This window comes from Saccopteryx bilineata, chromosome 1 (genome assembly GCF_036850765.1).
Source record: "Saccopteryx bilineata isolate mSacBil1 chromosome 1, mSacBil1_pri_phased_curated, whole genome shotgun sequence".
In the NCBI taxonomy this organism is placed as follows: domain Eukaryota; kingdom Metazoa; phylum Chordata; class Mammalia; order Chiroptera; family Emballonuridae; genus Saccopteryx; species Saccopteryx bilineata.
In genome coordinates, this window is record NC_089490.1 from 345,709,288 (window position 1) to 345,722,238 (window position 12,951).

Consider the following 12,951-nt stretch of genomic DNA (forward strand, 5'->3'; position numbering starts at 1 on the left):
CTTTACTCCCTTCCCCCCAAAAAACTTAAATTTTTATACAAAAAAATCTATAAAAAGTTAAAGTCAAATGATAGAATAAAAAATATACACTATATATGAATGTTAATACTCACATTGAGAAGGTTTTTATAAGCCCACAAGGAGAGACGCCAGTTTCCCCAAACAAAAGCTGCCTGGTTCTGTGCCTTTGCACCTTTCACTCTCCCCCTCTGCCTGAATCAAGGCTCCCTAACTTTGTCATCCTAGCAAGTGCATTTCTTCCAGCTTTCTACAGACACCTCCTCCTCTTAGAAGGCCTCCGGACTTTTCCTCCTCCCATAACTGGCACTGTGCCCTGAGCAGCACATTGGGTTGTTCAGCATGGAGTCCAGGCCTGGTTTGCATTCCAGTGCCAGCACAAGTATGTAGAACAACTGGAAGGGAGTGGGGATGAGGCATGGAAGGCAGACGCTGGAATTTAATTTAGTACAGGGTGTGAGGTAGGGGTCCGGTTGTATTTTTTACTAAATAGATGTCCAGATGTCTCAATACCATCTGTTGGATTCTCTATCATGTCTGTACCAATTTACGCTATACAAATCCTGTGTACATGCTTCTAGGCTAGTTCCCTTCTTTGGGTCTCAGTTTTTCCGTTTCTTAATTGGACCTTTAAAGGACAAGGCAAGGTGATCTCTGCAATATTTTCTAACTCTGTAATTTCAGGGGTCCTGTGACTTGCAGTGTGACCTCGGGCAAGGCCCTGCCTCCTGACTCTGTTTCCTGAGTGAGACAAGGATAATTACATGTCCTGCTTCTTGTTGCTTTTGGGACAGTTAGGACTGGGGTGTGAATTTTGGTTCCACCGTTATGTTTGTCCTTTGTGATTTTGGGCAAGTGACTTCCACTCTCTGAGCCCTGGTCTCCTCTGACTGCCCTACCTGCTTTGCAGAGCTTGGAGAGGAAGAGATGGGAGAGAGCAAGTAGAGAGCTCTGAGGAGTCCATCCCCCCTCCCACCCCAGCTCTATGAAGAGCTCACATAGGGCTCCGTCCTCCATAGCCAACAATGCAGGGCTATGAGACAAGATGAGGCAGCTGCCATGCCAGGGTATTCTTCCCCCGTCTGTGCCAACTCCTACAACTGCAGCCTGCGGAGCCAGACCTGGCCTCTGTTTCTGCTGATCAGGGCACCCACCCTGGGCTGGGGGTGGGCGATCTGCTGACTATCCTCAGCAGCCAGAAAAATTTTGGTGTAGAACAGGGGGTAGAGGAAGACTTGATCACTGTCTTCACATAATTAAAGGGCTGTCAGATGGGAAATGATAATTATAGGAACGAACATGGATTTGGCGACTTACAGCTTACATCTGTAATCTTATTTGGGCCTGGCAGCCCTCCCGTGAGGTAGAGGTGATGTCATCCCCGTGAGCAGAGGAAGCTGAGGTTTGATGTCCTGATTGACTGGCCCACAGCCACATGGCTAGGGAATAAAAGGGCTGGCTCTTGATTATATCCACATGCCCTGGTCCTTTGCTACAATACTTCTTGCCCTTTATGGGAGACTTGTTCTGTGTGGTATCAGAACCAGCTGCAAGGTGGCAGTAAAGGCAGCTGCGTCGTAGAGAGGGACAGAACAAAAGGAAATAACTCCCACTGCCCTCTTGTCACCAGACACTTTGCAGGTCCTACTGGTCTGTGTGCATGCTAGCCCTGCTGTCCCCATTTTACAGAGCAGGAAGCTGGGCGCCCAGAGAAGATAAATGTCTTCTCCCAGGTCATACATTCAGCCAGTCTGGGATTCAAACCCAGTATTGTTGGACCCCCAAACGCAGCCTGTCCCTACCTGGCTGCTGTCTCACAAGAAAGAACTTTTGGTCCAGCAGACAACCAGGCAGCCTCCAGAGGGAGCGTGCCCATCCCTGGAGCTGTGAGAGCAGAAGCAGGGGGACCTCCTGCCCTCGAGGCTATAGAGGCGGTCTCTGCCCCAGGTGACAGGCCGGGAACAGGAGTCCAGCAGGATAGCTTTGGCCTTGTGACTCTGTGGATCTGAAGTCCATGATGGTGTCAAGGCCGGGGAGGTGGCTCCTGCTCAGATGCTGTCCTGACGTGGAGTTCAGGCCCCAGGTTCTGTCTGGGGACCCGGAGGAGGTGCTCCAAACCCTGCAGGGCCCCCAGCAGTGAGAGCAGTGTCTGCGTGCATCCTGGCCAGAGGTTGCGGTCTGGGGCATCAGTAGCAGCCGCAGGTCCTGTGCCCACACTTCCTGTGCAAGGCTGGGGTTTGCGGCTTCAGCCACATTCCAGGGCTATTAACAAGCAGAGAGGGAGTGTCAGACTTGTTAACAAGCTCTTGACACCATTTTTCTCTGAATGTAGAAGACTGGGGGTGGGGGGGCAAGGCAGAGATGAAGAAGGGTGAGGAGAAAATGTGACAATCAGCATGAGACAGTGAGAAGGAGCTGGGCATTGGGAAATTGGCACATTGGTGCTCTGCAAGGATGAAGAGCCTCATCTTCCTGGAGGGAGGGAACAATGGTGGGAGGAGATGAGGCGGGCGCATGGGGCTGAATGCCCCTAGCCTCTGGGATTCTGTGGCAGCCACCACTGGGAGCAGTGAGCAATGATGGAGGCATCCTACCACCCACAGCCAGGGCCCATCCCTTCCCCAGCACGCTCACCTTCGCCTGGGGCCTGCTGCACCTGTCAGCTCAGGAGCTGCCTGACCTTCCTCCTGCTCCCAGACCGCTGCAAGGCTTTGAAGGAAGAAGGTTGTGGTGTCACAGGAGCTCCTTCCCTTGGTTCCATGCAGCCCCCGGCTCAGCCTGAGGACATGTCTGGGGTTGGATGATGGTCTTGTCCAGTCGTAGCCCTGAAGCCTCCTTGTGTGACATTTACCTTCACACATTCTTCTGTTCCTGATACCATATCTGAGCACTACCTGTGCCCCGCAGGATGTGGGCCCAGGGCACACAGAGATATCTTAAATACCATGGCGCTGAAGGAGTCCACAGCCCTGTGACCTGATCCTTATTATGCTCCTACTGTGCGCCACTTGACTTACATCACCTCATGTAACATCAACACTCCAAGGTAGGGCTTTTTATTGCCATTTTATAGGTGAGCAAACTGAGACTCAGAGGGGCCAAATAAGATGCCCATGTGGCAGAGCCAGGACTGTCTGCCTCTCAAGCCTGGGTTTTTTCCATCTCCATAATTCAGAATGTGGTTAAGGGTCAATATGGGTGCCAAGAGTCTGTGCATAAGGGCTCAGGGAAGGGAGATCTTCAGAGGCTGGAGTGATGGGAGGGATTCCCCGATGAGAAAGAGATTCCGGCAAGGGGTTGGGGGGAGCAGAGAGAGAGGAGAGGAGTCCCAGTGAGCTGAGCTGGGCCGGGGGTGGCCATACTGGTCCTAGAGGGCAAGAGTGGGTTTCGGAGAGATGTGTGGGGCTGGCTCCCAGGAGCCTGCAGAGGACTGCTTCCTGTCCGGACACCTGGGTGCAGAGGACTGCTTCCTGTCAGGACACCTGGGTGCAGAGGACTGCTTCCTGTCAGGACACCTGGGTGCAGAGGACTGCTTCCTGTCAGGACACCTGGGTGCAGAGGACTGCTTCCTGTCAGGACACCTGGGTGCAGAGGACTGCTTCCTGTCAGGACTCCTAGGTTCAATGACACCTCTGCTCTTCCTCCACTTGGTGACCTTGGGTACATTGCTCAACCTCTGAGTCACCTCCACTTATCCACATTGAGCCTTTGTGCAAATTAGCAAAAGGCGCCTCTTCCCCAGGACTCTTGACAGGCATTTCTTGGAAAACTGTCATGACAAATAAGCACATTGATGTAACCACGTGTAACTGGCGCTTTTCAGTGTTGGGGTCCACATCTTGCTTAGCCGTACATGGTGGCTCCTCTCTGAGGTTCAGAGTCCTCGTTTGCTCTCAGGTAGGGCTAAATACCCGTAAATAAATACCCCTGGCATTGTACCGACTGTGAGAGTGAGGGTGGACCCGCGGGCCCACCACCCCTCCTCTGGCCGCTCACTCGCATCTCCCCGGCAGCTCAGCCTCTCCTGTATGGCCGACAAGGACCGTTGGTGCCATTTGGAGCCTCTTCGTCAGTGGAGCTGCTCCCCAGCCCCCAATTCCTTTTACCAGTTCCCTGCCTTCCCCTCCCCCTTCTTCCAGCCTCTGCCATTCAGCTTTTCCCTCTGGTTGTTCTTAGAATGACCCTCTCTCCCTCCTCATTGTGTTGGGGCCTCTCCATCCCCATACATAGGCTCCCTGTGGCCAGGGGGCCTCTGGCTTCCAGCTCCCAGGACAGTTATCTCTAGATAGTCCCCAACCTCTCCTCATGCCTAGTACTGATAGTGGGGTTCCTAGTTCCTTGTTGTTTAGGCCCTGCTTCTATCCACCTGCCAGCTCCGATCTTGTCACCCCGCTGATTCCCAGGGGCGGGGCATGGCAGCCCCTCCTTCTTGTCCTGTTCTCCCTGCTGCACACTCAGGATTTAACCAAGTGAGGACAGTGACCCTTAGTGAACAACACACCTGTTTTCAGGGGGCCCTCCCAATACCTGTGGTCTTCCTGGCCCCCTGTCAGCATCACTCCTGGGCCCTACATTACACCTCACCACAGGACAGCTCCCAGCACATATGGCACTCTCCCTGTCTCTGCAGCCAGCTTGCTGGTCCCACCACCTACCGACCTCTAGACAGCTTGCCTGGGACAGGACGCATCATAGGTCAAGGCTCATCTGTCACCCAGACCCTCTTAGAACCTTGTCTATTGGTCAAGGCCCAGTGGCCGTGTCCTGCTGAAGTAGAGCAATCTCCAAACAGACGGCCACTCACCACTGCCAGCTCAGGGCGCCTACAGCTCCTCTGGGGGGCGGGGTGGTAAGCCCCCAATGAAATCTCTCCTCGGAGGGTGTGCTCATTCAGGGGTTTGGAGATAGGGTGTTTCCTCATCTTCGGTTTCATTATCAAATCTTAAGTTCCCACCCACCCTGGGAATAGGAAGCCCACTCAGATTTTCAGGGCTCTTACACTATAGCAGGGAGATGGCAGAGAGGGAGCGTCAGCACTGCAGGGCGTGAGCTGGAACTGACATGGGTGCAAGGGGAAGGGAGCTCTGAGGAGATGGGAGTCTCCCTGCGGGCACAGGGAAGGCCTCGGGAGGAGGAGGGCTTGCCCGGGGACTAGGTTGCTTTCTAGATGGAGGGTATGGCTCGTGCAAAGGCTTGGGGCTTGAAAGAGACTGTTCCAGGAACTGCGGGTGATTCTGCACATGGCGTGTGAAGTGCCTGTGTGGGGCAGAGGTGGGCATTGGGGACATGGAGGTGGGCTGGGCTGAGGGGCTCAGGCCAGTGAGACTCCTGAGCTGGAACATGACATCACCAAAGGTGGCTCAGTCTTGAGAGACCCAGATGTTTATGCTGGCCTGGGACATGCCAGCTGCACTCTGCAGGAAACAACGGTGCAAATGAATCCCTTTGTGAGCAAATGAAAACTGGAGGTAGCAAGAAGGATCTTAGAAGGACTTGGGGCGAGGGGGGATGCCAGACCAGCCAGGGTGGAGTGTGCGCGTAGATGTGCCAGCATGGGCCAGCCCCTCTGGAGCCAGGGCCCAGCCACAGGAAACGGACTGAACTTTGGCCCTCTCTGCTCTCCCGGACAGTCCCAGCCATGCTCCGGCCGGTGGCTGCCAGGGTTCCCTTGCTCCTGAGGGGTACGCGCTTGCCTGCTCCTCACCAGGGACTCCCCATTCCTGAGCAAGGCCGGGCCTCGCTGGGCTGGGCACTGGGGCTCATGCCGTTCTCTGTGCGGGCGGGGCAGACACCAGTGTCATACTCTGAGAAGCCACCCCTTCCACCTACTGGAAAGATGGTTTCTTCAGGGTGTTGTCACCTTCACATCTCTGTTTATATACAAAGTGGCACTAAGCAAGGCGTGTAAGAGTGAGTAGAGGAAGCTGCTTTGTGACCCAAGCTGAGCCCTCATGCCCAGGGCTAGGTCCGGAGACATGCTTGTCGCCATGACTCATCAGTGCTCGAGGGCCTTTCCCGGGTGCCGGGACAGGCAGAACACGCTTGCCGACCTGCCGAGAGCACTGGGGCGTGCCAGTCCTGAGCACCTGACTTGTATGATCTCATTTAACTCTCACATCAACCCCAGGGATCAGTACTATGATTGTCCTCATTTCACAGAGGGGGAAACTGAGGCATGGAGAGGTTACCTCAGCTTGCAGTGCCCGAGATTATACAGCTAGTAAGTGGGGGAGAGGAAGTGGGGGAGAGGAAGTCTGGCTCCAGAAACTATGCATGACCTCTCCACTGGGGTGTCTTCGGGCAGCGTCGGTGGAGGGAGCCTGGGTAGCAAGTGTGCTCTACCTCCCTGCCTTCCAGTCATACAGCACCGAGGGATGGAGGCAGGCTCAGTCCCTGTCCTTGCAGAACCCAAAGGAACAAGGGTTGTCATCTGGGAGACACAGTCACGGGAGCAGATCACAATGTACAGAGTGCAAGTTTAAAGACAGGTGCACTGATACTGTGAGAGCACCCAGGAGGGAGCATGGTAGCAGGGACAAAGTCCAGGAAGGCTTCATAGAGGAGGTGACATTTGAGCTGACTTGAAGGGTAAATGGGAATGTTAGGTGACCAAAGCCACATGGCAATGGCCCTTCCAGAGTGAGAGAACTGGTAGGGGTATGAAGTTGGGGGTGGGGAGCATCCTCAGAGGGAACCCTTACTTGGCCAAGTAGTAAGGAGCCATCAAGAAAGTAAATTGGGATTAGAGCTGTAGCCCCCAGGGCTGGCTGTCCTGTGCATGGAGGTTTGCTGCAGGGAGCCTGGCAAGGTGCCTCCTGGGAGGTGCCCAGCTGCTTGAAGCTCTCCAGCCCATCAAGGGAGGGTGGTCTTGGGTCAGTCCTGCACTGACTTCCCCTCGAGGGCTGTTGGTTTGTTCTGATGATCTCAGCAGTTTCCCACATGCAGGATGTCCAAGCTTTGTGCTTCTGAGATAAGGGGACAGATGAAAGCAGGGATAAACCCGAGGCCCAGCGGAAGCGTCTGCAGACCTCTGAGCTGGTCCTTTGGGAAGTAGCAGTGGTGGGAAGCAACAGTAGGGGGTCCGCGGCCCCCACCCTCCCCATTCCCACCCCTGCAGGACAGAGAGGTGGCCTGGCTCAGCCTTGAGGGGCCAGTGCCTGGTGGGGGCAACAGAACACTGCGTTTTCTTAAATCCAGTGTGTGTGTGTGTGTGTGTGTGTGTGTGTGTGTGTGTGTGTATGTGTGTGTGTTGGGAGGGGAGTATCTCTAATCTCCCACTACTTGCTATGTGACTTAGTCAGGTTGCCTTGCCTGTCTCGGCCTCAGTGTTTACATCAGTAGCACAGGGTGGAGGTGGGGAAGAACAATACCTGCTCTGTGGGCCTGTGTGAGGAGGGAAGGAGAGGAAGGATGTTACCTCTGTTCACGGCCCACAGATCGCCATGCCAGTGATAAGGCTCTGGGCAGATGTGGCCTTTGCTCCTGGGGCCATTGCCAGAAGGGAGAGGCTGGTGCATGCTGCCAAGGCCTCAGGCTGCGGCAGGAAGGGCCCAGCTCTGGGTTGGCCTGCTCCTAGCTCCCTACCTGTTCCTAGCTCCCCACCACTTTCTGCCTTCAGGCTCTGTGATGTTGGACAGGTGACTTCCCCTCTCTGAGCCTCATGTCCCCACCAGTGTGAAGAGGACACTAATTCCTGCCTGGCAGATTTGGCTATAGCGGGGGAGAAGGAGGGCACATTCAGGTGGGTGGCCTGTTGCCCATTCCCTGACGCCACCTGACCCTTTCCTGCTCTGCTCCTCCAGTGGGAACGCCTCTGGTTCCTGCTCCTCACCGTCACCTTCGGCCTCACACTCATCTGGCTCTACTTCTGGTGGGAAGTCCACAATGACTATGATGAATTCAACTGGTGAGTGGGGGCAGGAAAGGAGGCCTGGGTCCCGGGCATCCGGTGACTGAAACTGGGGTGGGGGCGGGGGGTGAGGGGTGGAATTTGAGCCTCTCTCCCAGGCTGGCCCTCAGGGCTCTGCCACCAACTGTGTGTGGCTTTAGGGGCAGGGTCCTCTGGAAAGACGAAGCTCAGCAGGAGCAGAGACCAGCTAGAGAACTCCTTCCTGGGGCTGCTATCTTGGAAAATAGGAATAGAAGGCTGGGGCGGGGCTCAGCTGGGGAAGGGTGGGGGCTCCAGCCCTTGTAGACCAGAACTCCAAGGCCCAGAGACAGCAAGGCCTCAGCAGAGGAGGTGGCCCAGACCCCAGGCCTTTTCACTCCTGAGCAGGGCCTTGGGCAGGGCTGGTAGAGGCTATGATTCCGGGACAGCTCCGTTCTTTGTGAGCACCAGCCTCAGGTCCAAGGGCAGGGCTGTCGGAGTGCTGTACCTGAGTATGGGAGAGCACCTCTTTCTTCCCCACCCTCCCCTCCATTGCCTGTCTTTGTCAAACAGTGAAGGGAGGGGGGGAGCACCCCTGGGTTCTAGTGGGAACTCCTCCATTGACAAGTGTAGATACTAAAGCCCAAGTTTATGCAATCAGTTGGGGACAGAGTTGGGGCTTGAAAGCCAGACCTCCTCATCCCGCATTCAGTTCTGTCTCTTTCTTTTGGTGAGAAGTTCAGCTTCGTGTGACTCTGAGCAAGTCTCTGGTCCTCTGTGAGCCTCAGTGTCCTCTTCTGTAAACGGCATAACTTTGGCCTCATCAGGTCTTTCTGAGGGTGAAATAAGGTGATGAACTTGAGAATGCTCAAAGCTCTACCTAAACCCAAGGGCTATTTCCTGGGAGGCTCCTTTTCTAGCTGGAAAGTGGCCATGTTGTTCGAACTGGGGTTTTCTAGGGCTCCGGGCTTCTGATGGCCATGGTTCTAGGGTTCCATTCATGGACTTGGGAATCCACTCCTCTCTGCATGGCTCTAGGCTGCACCTGTTATTAATGAGCACAATAAAGGACCTGCTGCTGTCCCGCCACAGCCTGGCAAGATGAGCCTCAGCCCCAGCCGTCCCAGAGGTGGCCTCTGGCCTTTATTAAATGCCATAAATCAATTATTCATGCTTGTAGGTATCCACAGCACAGGCACTGCTGTGGGGATATAGAGATATTCCTTCCCGGCTCTGAACTGCAGACCTTGGGCAGTTCTGCTGAGCTGGAGGTTGGCTGCCTGGGAGATCATCAGGTCCATCCCCATCATGTTCAGATGGGGAAACTAAGCCCCAGAGAGGGTCAGGACTCACCTGTGATCACACAGCCAGTTAGTACCAAAAAGACATATTGAGGACAGAGGAGACCGAGGCTGAGAGAGGTTCAATAGCCTTTCCAGAGTCACACAGTGACACGCAGTCAGCTCTAGGGCAGGGACTTAAGCTGGACTGACTGTATCGTGCTGTCCACAGAGCTACCCCACTCTTCCCGGAGAGTGAGCTGCCTGTCCTCGAGCAGTGCGGGCGGAGGGCAGGTGCTGCCCTGTCGGGAGGCTGCCGAGGACTGAGGGATGGCCTGAACACCTGCCTGTCACCTCAGTTTCTTGAAGTTGGTGGTGGGAGTCAGAAGAGGCTGCCCTGGCCCTCATGGTCTTGAGTCTCTGGAGAGGATGTCAGTGAGACCCTGGGCAGGGCTGGGTGACGAGAGCCCAGGAGGGCCGTCTGGGCTGCTGCTGTTGCGGGGGGCTTTCCGACAAGTGGAGCCAGGACATTTGTCATCTGTAGTTACCAGGAGCAGGTCCCCCCCCCCGGGCCTCAGTTTCCCCAACTGTACAGGAGAAGATTGCACTCAGTGATCTTCCAGGCACTAGATTTTCCTCAGGAATCTAAGGGTCAGGGCCAGAAAGGGCAGGGGACAGACGCCTTCAGTACTTTATTCCCTTTGTCCCTGTAATTCTATTTGTAGGAGTCTATTCTAAGTATATAATTACTAATACAGAATGCAAATTTTTCTTTTTTTGTGTGTTAATTTATAGTAGCAAACAATTAGAAATGACTAATTGCCATCACTAAGAGGTCAGCTACATATGGTGCGCTAATTCAACAGATCATGTGGCTGTCGCAAAACACATTTTCTCAGGATTTTTAATGACCTCAGTAAATGCCTGTGTTAATAAGAAGAGAATTGATTACTTACCACAGGCCCCCCCAACCCCCAATTCATCCTCAGGAAACCCTATGAAGGGCATTTTATCAATACTAAAACACCTTATTATCACATTTTAACATTGAAATTGAGATGAATGTCAAAATTGATGGCATTTTAGTCAGTGAAGCCTGTCACCTTCACAGGGACCTATAAGCCAGTAAGGGGCAGAGTGGACATTTGAATCTGCGTGTACCTCCCTCCAAAGCCCGAACTCTGACCACTGTGCCGAGTGCAGCAGGTCCTGGAGTTGCTATCTGTACAAACACACAAGCATGGGGGAAAGCCAGGGGAACACAGTCAGCCCAGTCTGGGAAATGGTCACTCCTGGGGAGGAAAGTCATGGGGTTGTTGTTTCTTCTCTATGCTCTTGGCATGCCAGGTGTCCACTACGAGCCTGCGCTAGGCCTGACTGATGGTCAGGGAAACAATGGCATCATCACAGAGTGGGCAGGGCCTGGCCCCGGAGCCTGGCCAGCCCAAGGGAACATCCTGGTTCCTGTGGGAGGTCTGACACGGCCCCCTCTCCTCCTGTAGGTACCTCTACAACCGCATGGGCTACTGGAGCGACTGGTCCATGCCCATCCTCATGGCCACGGCCACTGCTTTCACTTACGTCGCTGGCCTCCTGGTACGAGGGGGCGCTGCCCTCAGGGCGTGGAGACTCGGCCTGTGCAGGGTTGATGGAGGCGCCTGCCTTGGTCTAAAGAGGGAAGCTGGCTTTTCCCTCCTCTGGGGCTGCTGCAGCTCAGAGGCTCGGCTCCTTCAAGGTCCTCTTGCTTTGCCCCATCCTGGAGTGTTTCCCCTGACCTAGGGAGAGCCACCCCACCATTGGGACACACTGCAGACTTTCTCTTCTGGGAACTTCTGCATTGGTTCCTGCTCCCGGTCCTCTGTTCCCTCAGACTCGGGTCAGTCCCTAGGTTGGACCAGGGGCTCCTCAGGGACAAGGTTCAGATGAGCCTCGGCTTCCTGGGGCCTGGAACTCCTAATTGAGCAGTCCAAGAGCAGCAGGGCCTGGTGCCCTCTTAGGGAGACATCCTGGAGGAGGAGGAGCTGGAGGCCTGGAAGGATTTGGGAGGGGGCCAGGTTGGGGCTGAGCTGGGCTGGGCATCCCCATCACATACTGGGAGGGCCTGCTGACTGGTCTGAGCCAGGCCCAGGGCCGCAGCGGGGAGAAGGGTGTCTGGGGAATTGGTCACATGTGGGGCCTGACTGTCACCCTGTGGGCCCCTCCTCAGGCCCTGGCACTCTGTCACATCGCTGTGGGGCAACAGATGAACCTCCATTGGCTGCACAAGGTAAGAGCTGCCTCCTGAAGGCTGATAGAGGGAGAGGAGGCTGGAGGCCACAGTGCAGAGGGAGAGCCCGGACGTATCGTCCATCCTCTGGATCGTGATTAGAACTGTTCCAGTAGCTGATGCTGAGTACTCACTATGTGCCCAGCACTGTATCCACAGCCTGACCTGTACTAACTCATTTAACCCTCACAGGAGCCGGGTGATATAGGTGCTATTATCTCACTTTGCAAAGAGGTTAAAGTAATCTGCCCCAGATCTCCCACTTCATAAGTGGAGGATCCAGGATCCTAACCCCGTAGCTGTTCAGTTAACCAGCACGGGTCATAGCTCCAGCCTTCTCGGGTCTCACTCTCTCTCTGTTTCTCAACGAGCTCATTCTAAAACTCTGACCCAGTCATGTAACTCCCATCTTAAAGCCCTTTCCGCCACTCCCATCATTCCCTGCGTGACTTGCCCCTGCTGCTGTCTCCCAGCTGCCACGACGGGATGGTCAGCCCCAGCTTTTGCCCCATGAGACATCTCAGGACCTGCCAGCATGTCTGCCTCTTCTCTACATGACCTCTTTGTTCTTGCCTCCTTTTATCTCTCTTGTGGGCCCTTCCTAGGTTCTCCACCACCTGCACCGGCTGCTTGGGCTCCCCCAGCCCCTGCAGGGTCCCCTGCCACAATCCTGAGCATCTGTGTTGTCTGTTCCCACCTGGTCCCTTTCCTCCCAGCCTGGGAGCTTCCTGGAGGCTTTGCCCATCGCTGTGCCCTGCTCAGGGCTGGGCCCGAAGGAGGGAGGCCTCTTAGGTTCAGAACCTCAGCCCTCTCGCTCTTCATTGCACGCACGGAGCTGATCATGTGTGCCTGATGCCTGCTCTTCTTGAGGCCCCAGTGGGAACAGTAGAGACACAAAACTGACCAAGAGAGAGCCCTTCTCTCCCAGGAGCACCTGGGCCATGGAGGGCAGGCTAGGCCATCTCTGTTTTCCCCAGAGCCTGGCTCAGAGTGGGCATACCATTTAGGAAGGGATAGAAATGCCCAGAAATAACCATGAGCCCATGAGACAGGTTCAGCGTGACTCTGAGGGAAGGGCTTACTTCCAGCTGGAAGGGGGACGTGGAGCAGGAAGTGGAAGACAGTGAGCCGAGTTGGGCTACGTGGTGGAGGTGCCTGTGGGCATCCAGGGGGCCTTCGAGACCAGGAGCTGGGGAGTCAGACTGGGTGGCTGAAGCCTTGGAGGGGTGAGGAGAGGCTCGCAGCCCAGGTGTCCTGCCTTCCTCCTGCTTGTCACTCTATCCGGCGGTCTCCTCTGGGCTTGCGAAGTCCCCTCTGTGAGGTACTTTTTTCTTCCAGCTGCAAAACTGATACTTGAAAGAACTGTACCAGATGGCACCTGGGTGGGGCTGGCACACACCGCGGTCACCTCCTCTAGGTCGTGCCTGGTTCTCAGCAGGTCGCAGCTGCTTGGTCCTGGTGGAGAGGCCTCTGGAGGCACTGAGCCAGCAGGGTTGGCAGAGCCTGCAGGGAGCCTTCTC

General features: G+C 55.2%; 1 protein-coding gene across 6 annotated transcripts in view; it reads left to right on the forward strand.

The window, feature by feature from the left end:
• GDPD5 (glycerophosphodiester phosphodiesterase domain containing 5) overlaps window positions 1-12,951 on the forward strand; it is a 98,557-nt gene that overhangs the window by 64,596 nt on the left and 21,010 nt on the right. For 5 of the 6 annotated variants that reach the window (XM_066249963.1, XM_066249956.1, XM_066249967.1 and 2 more), the window contains 3 exons: window positions 7,821-7,924; window positions 10,668-10,761; window positions 11,372-11,431. In XM_066249963.1, the coding sequence (XP_066106060.1) occupies window positions 7,821-7,924; window positions 10,668-10,761; window positions 11,372-11,431 (258 nt within the window). Of the gene's footprint in view, window positions 1-7,520; window positions 7,656-7,820; window positions 7,925-10,667; window positions 10,762-11,371; window positions 11,432-12,951 lie in introns of those variants that run through there. The other variant, XM_066249973.1, reaches the window with a different exon arrangement.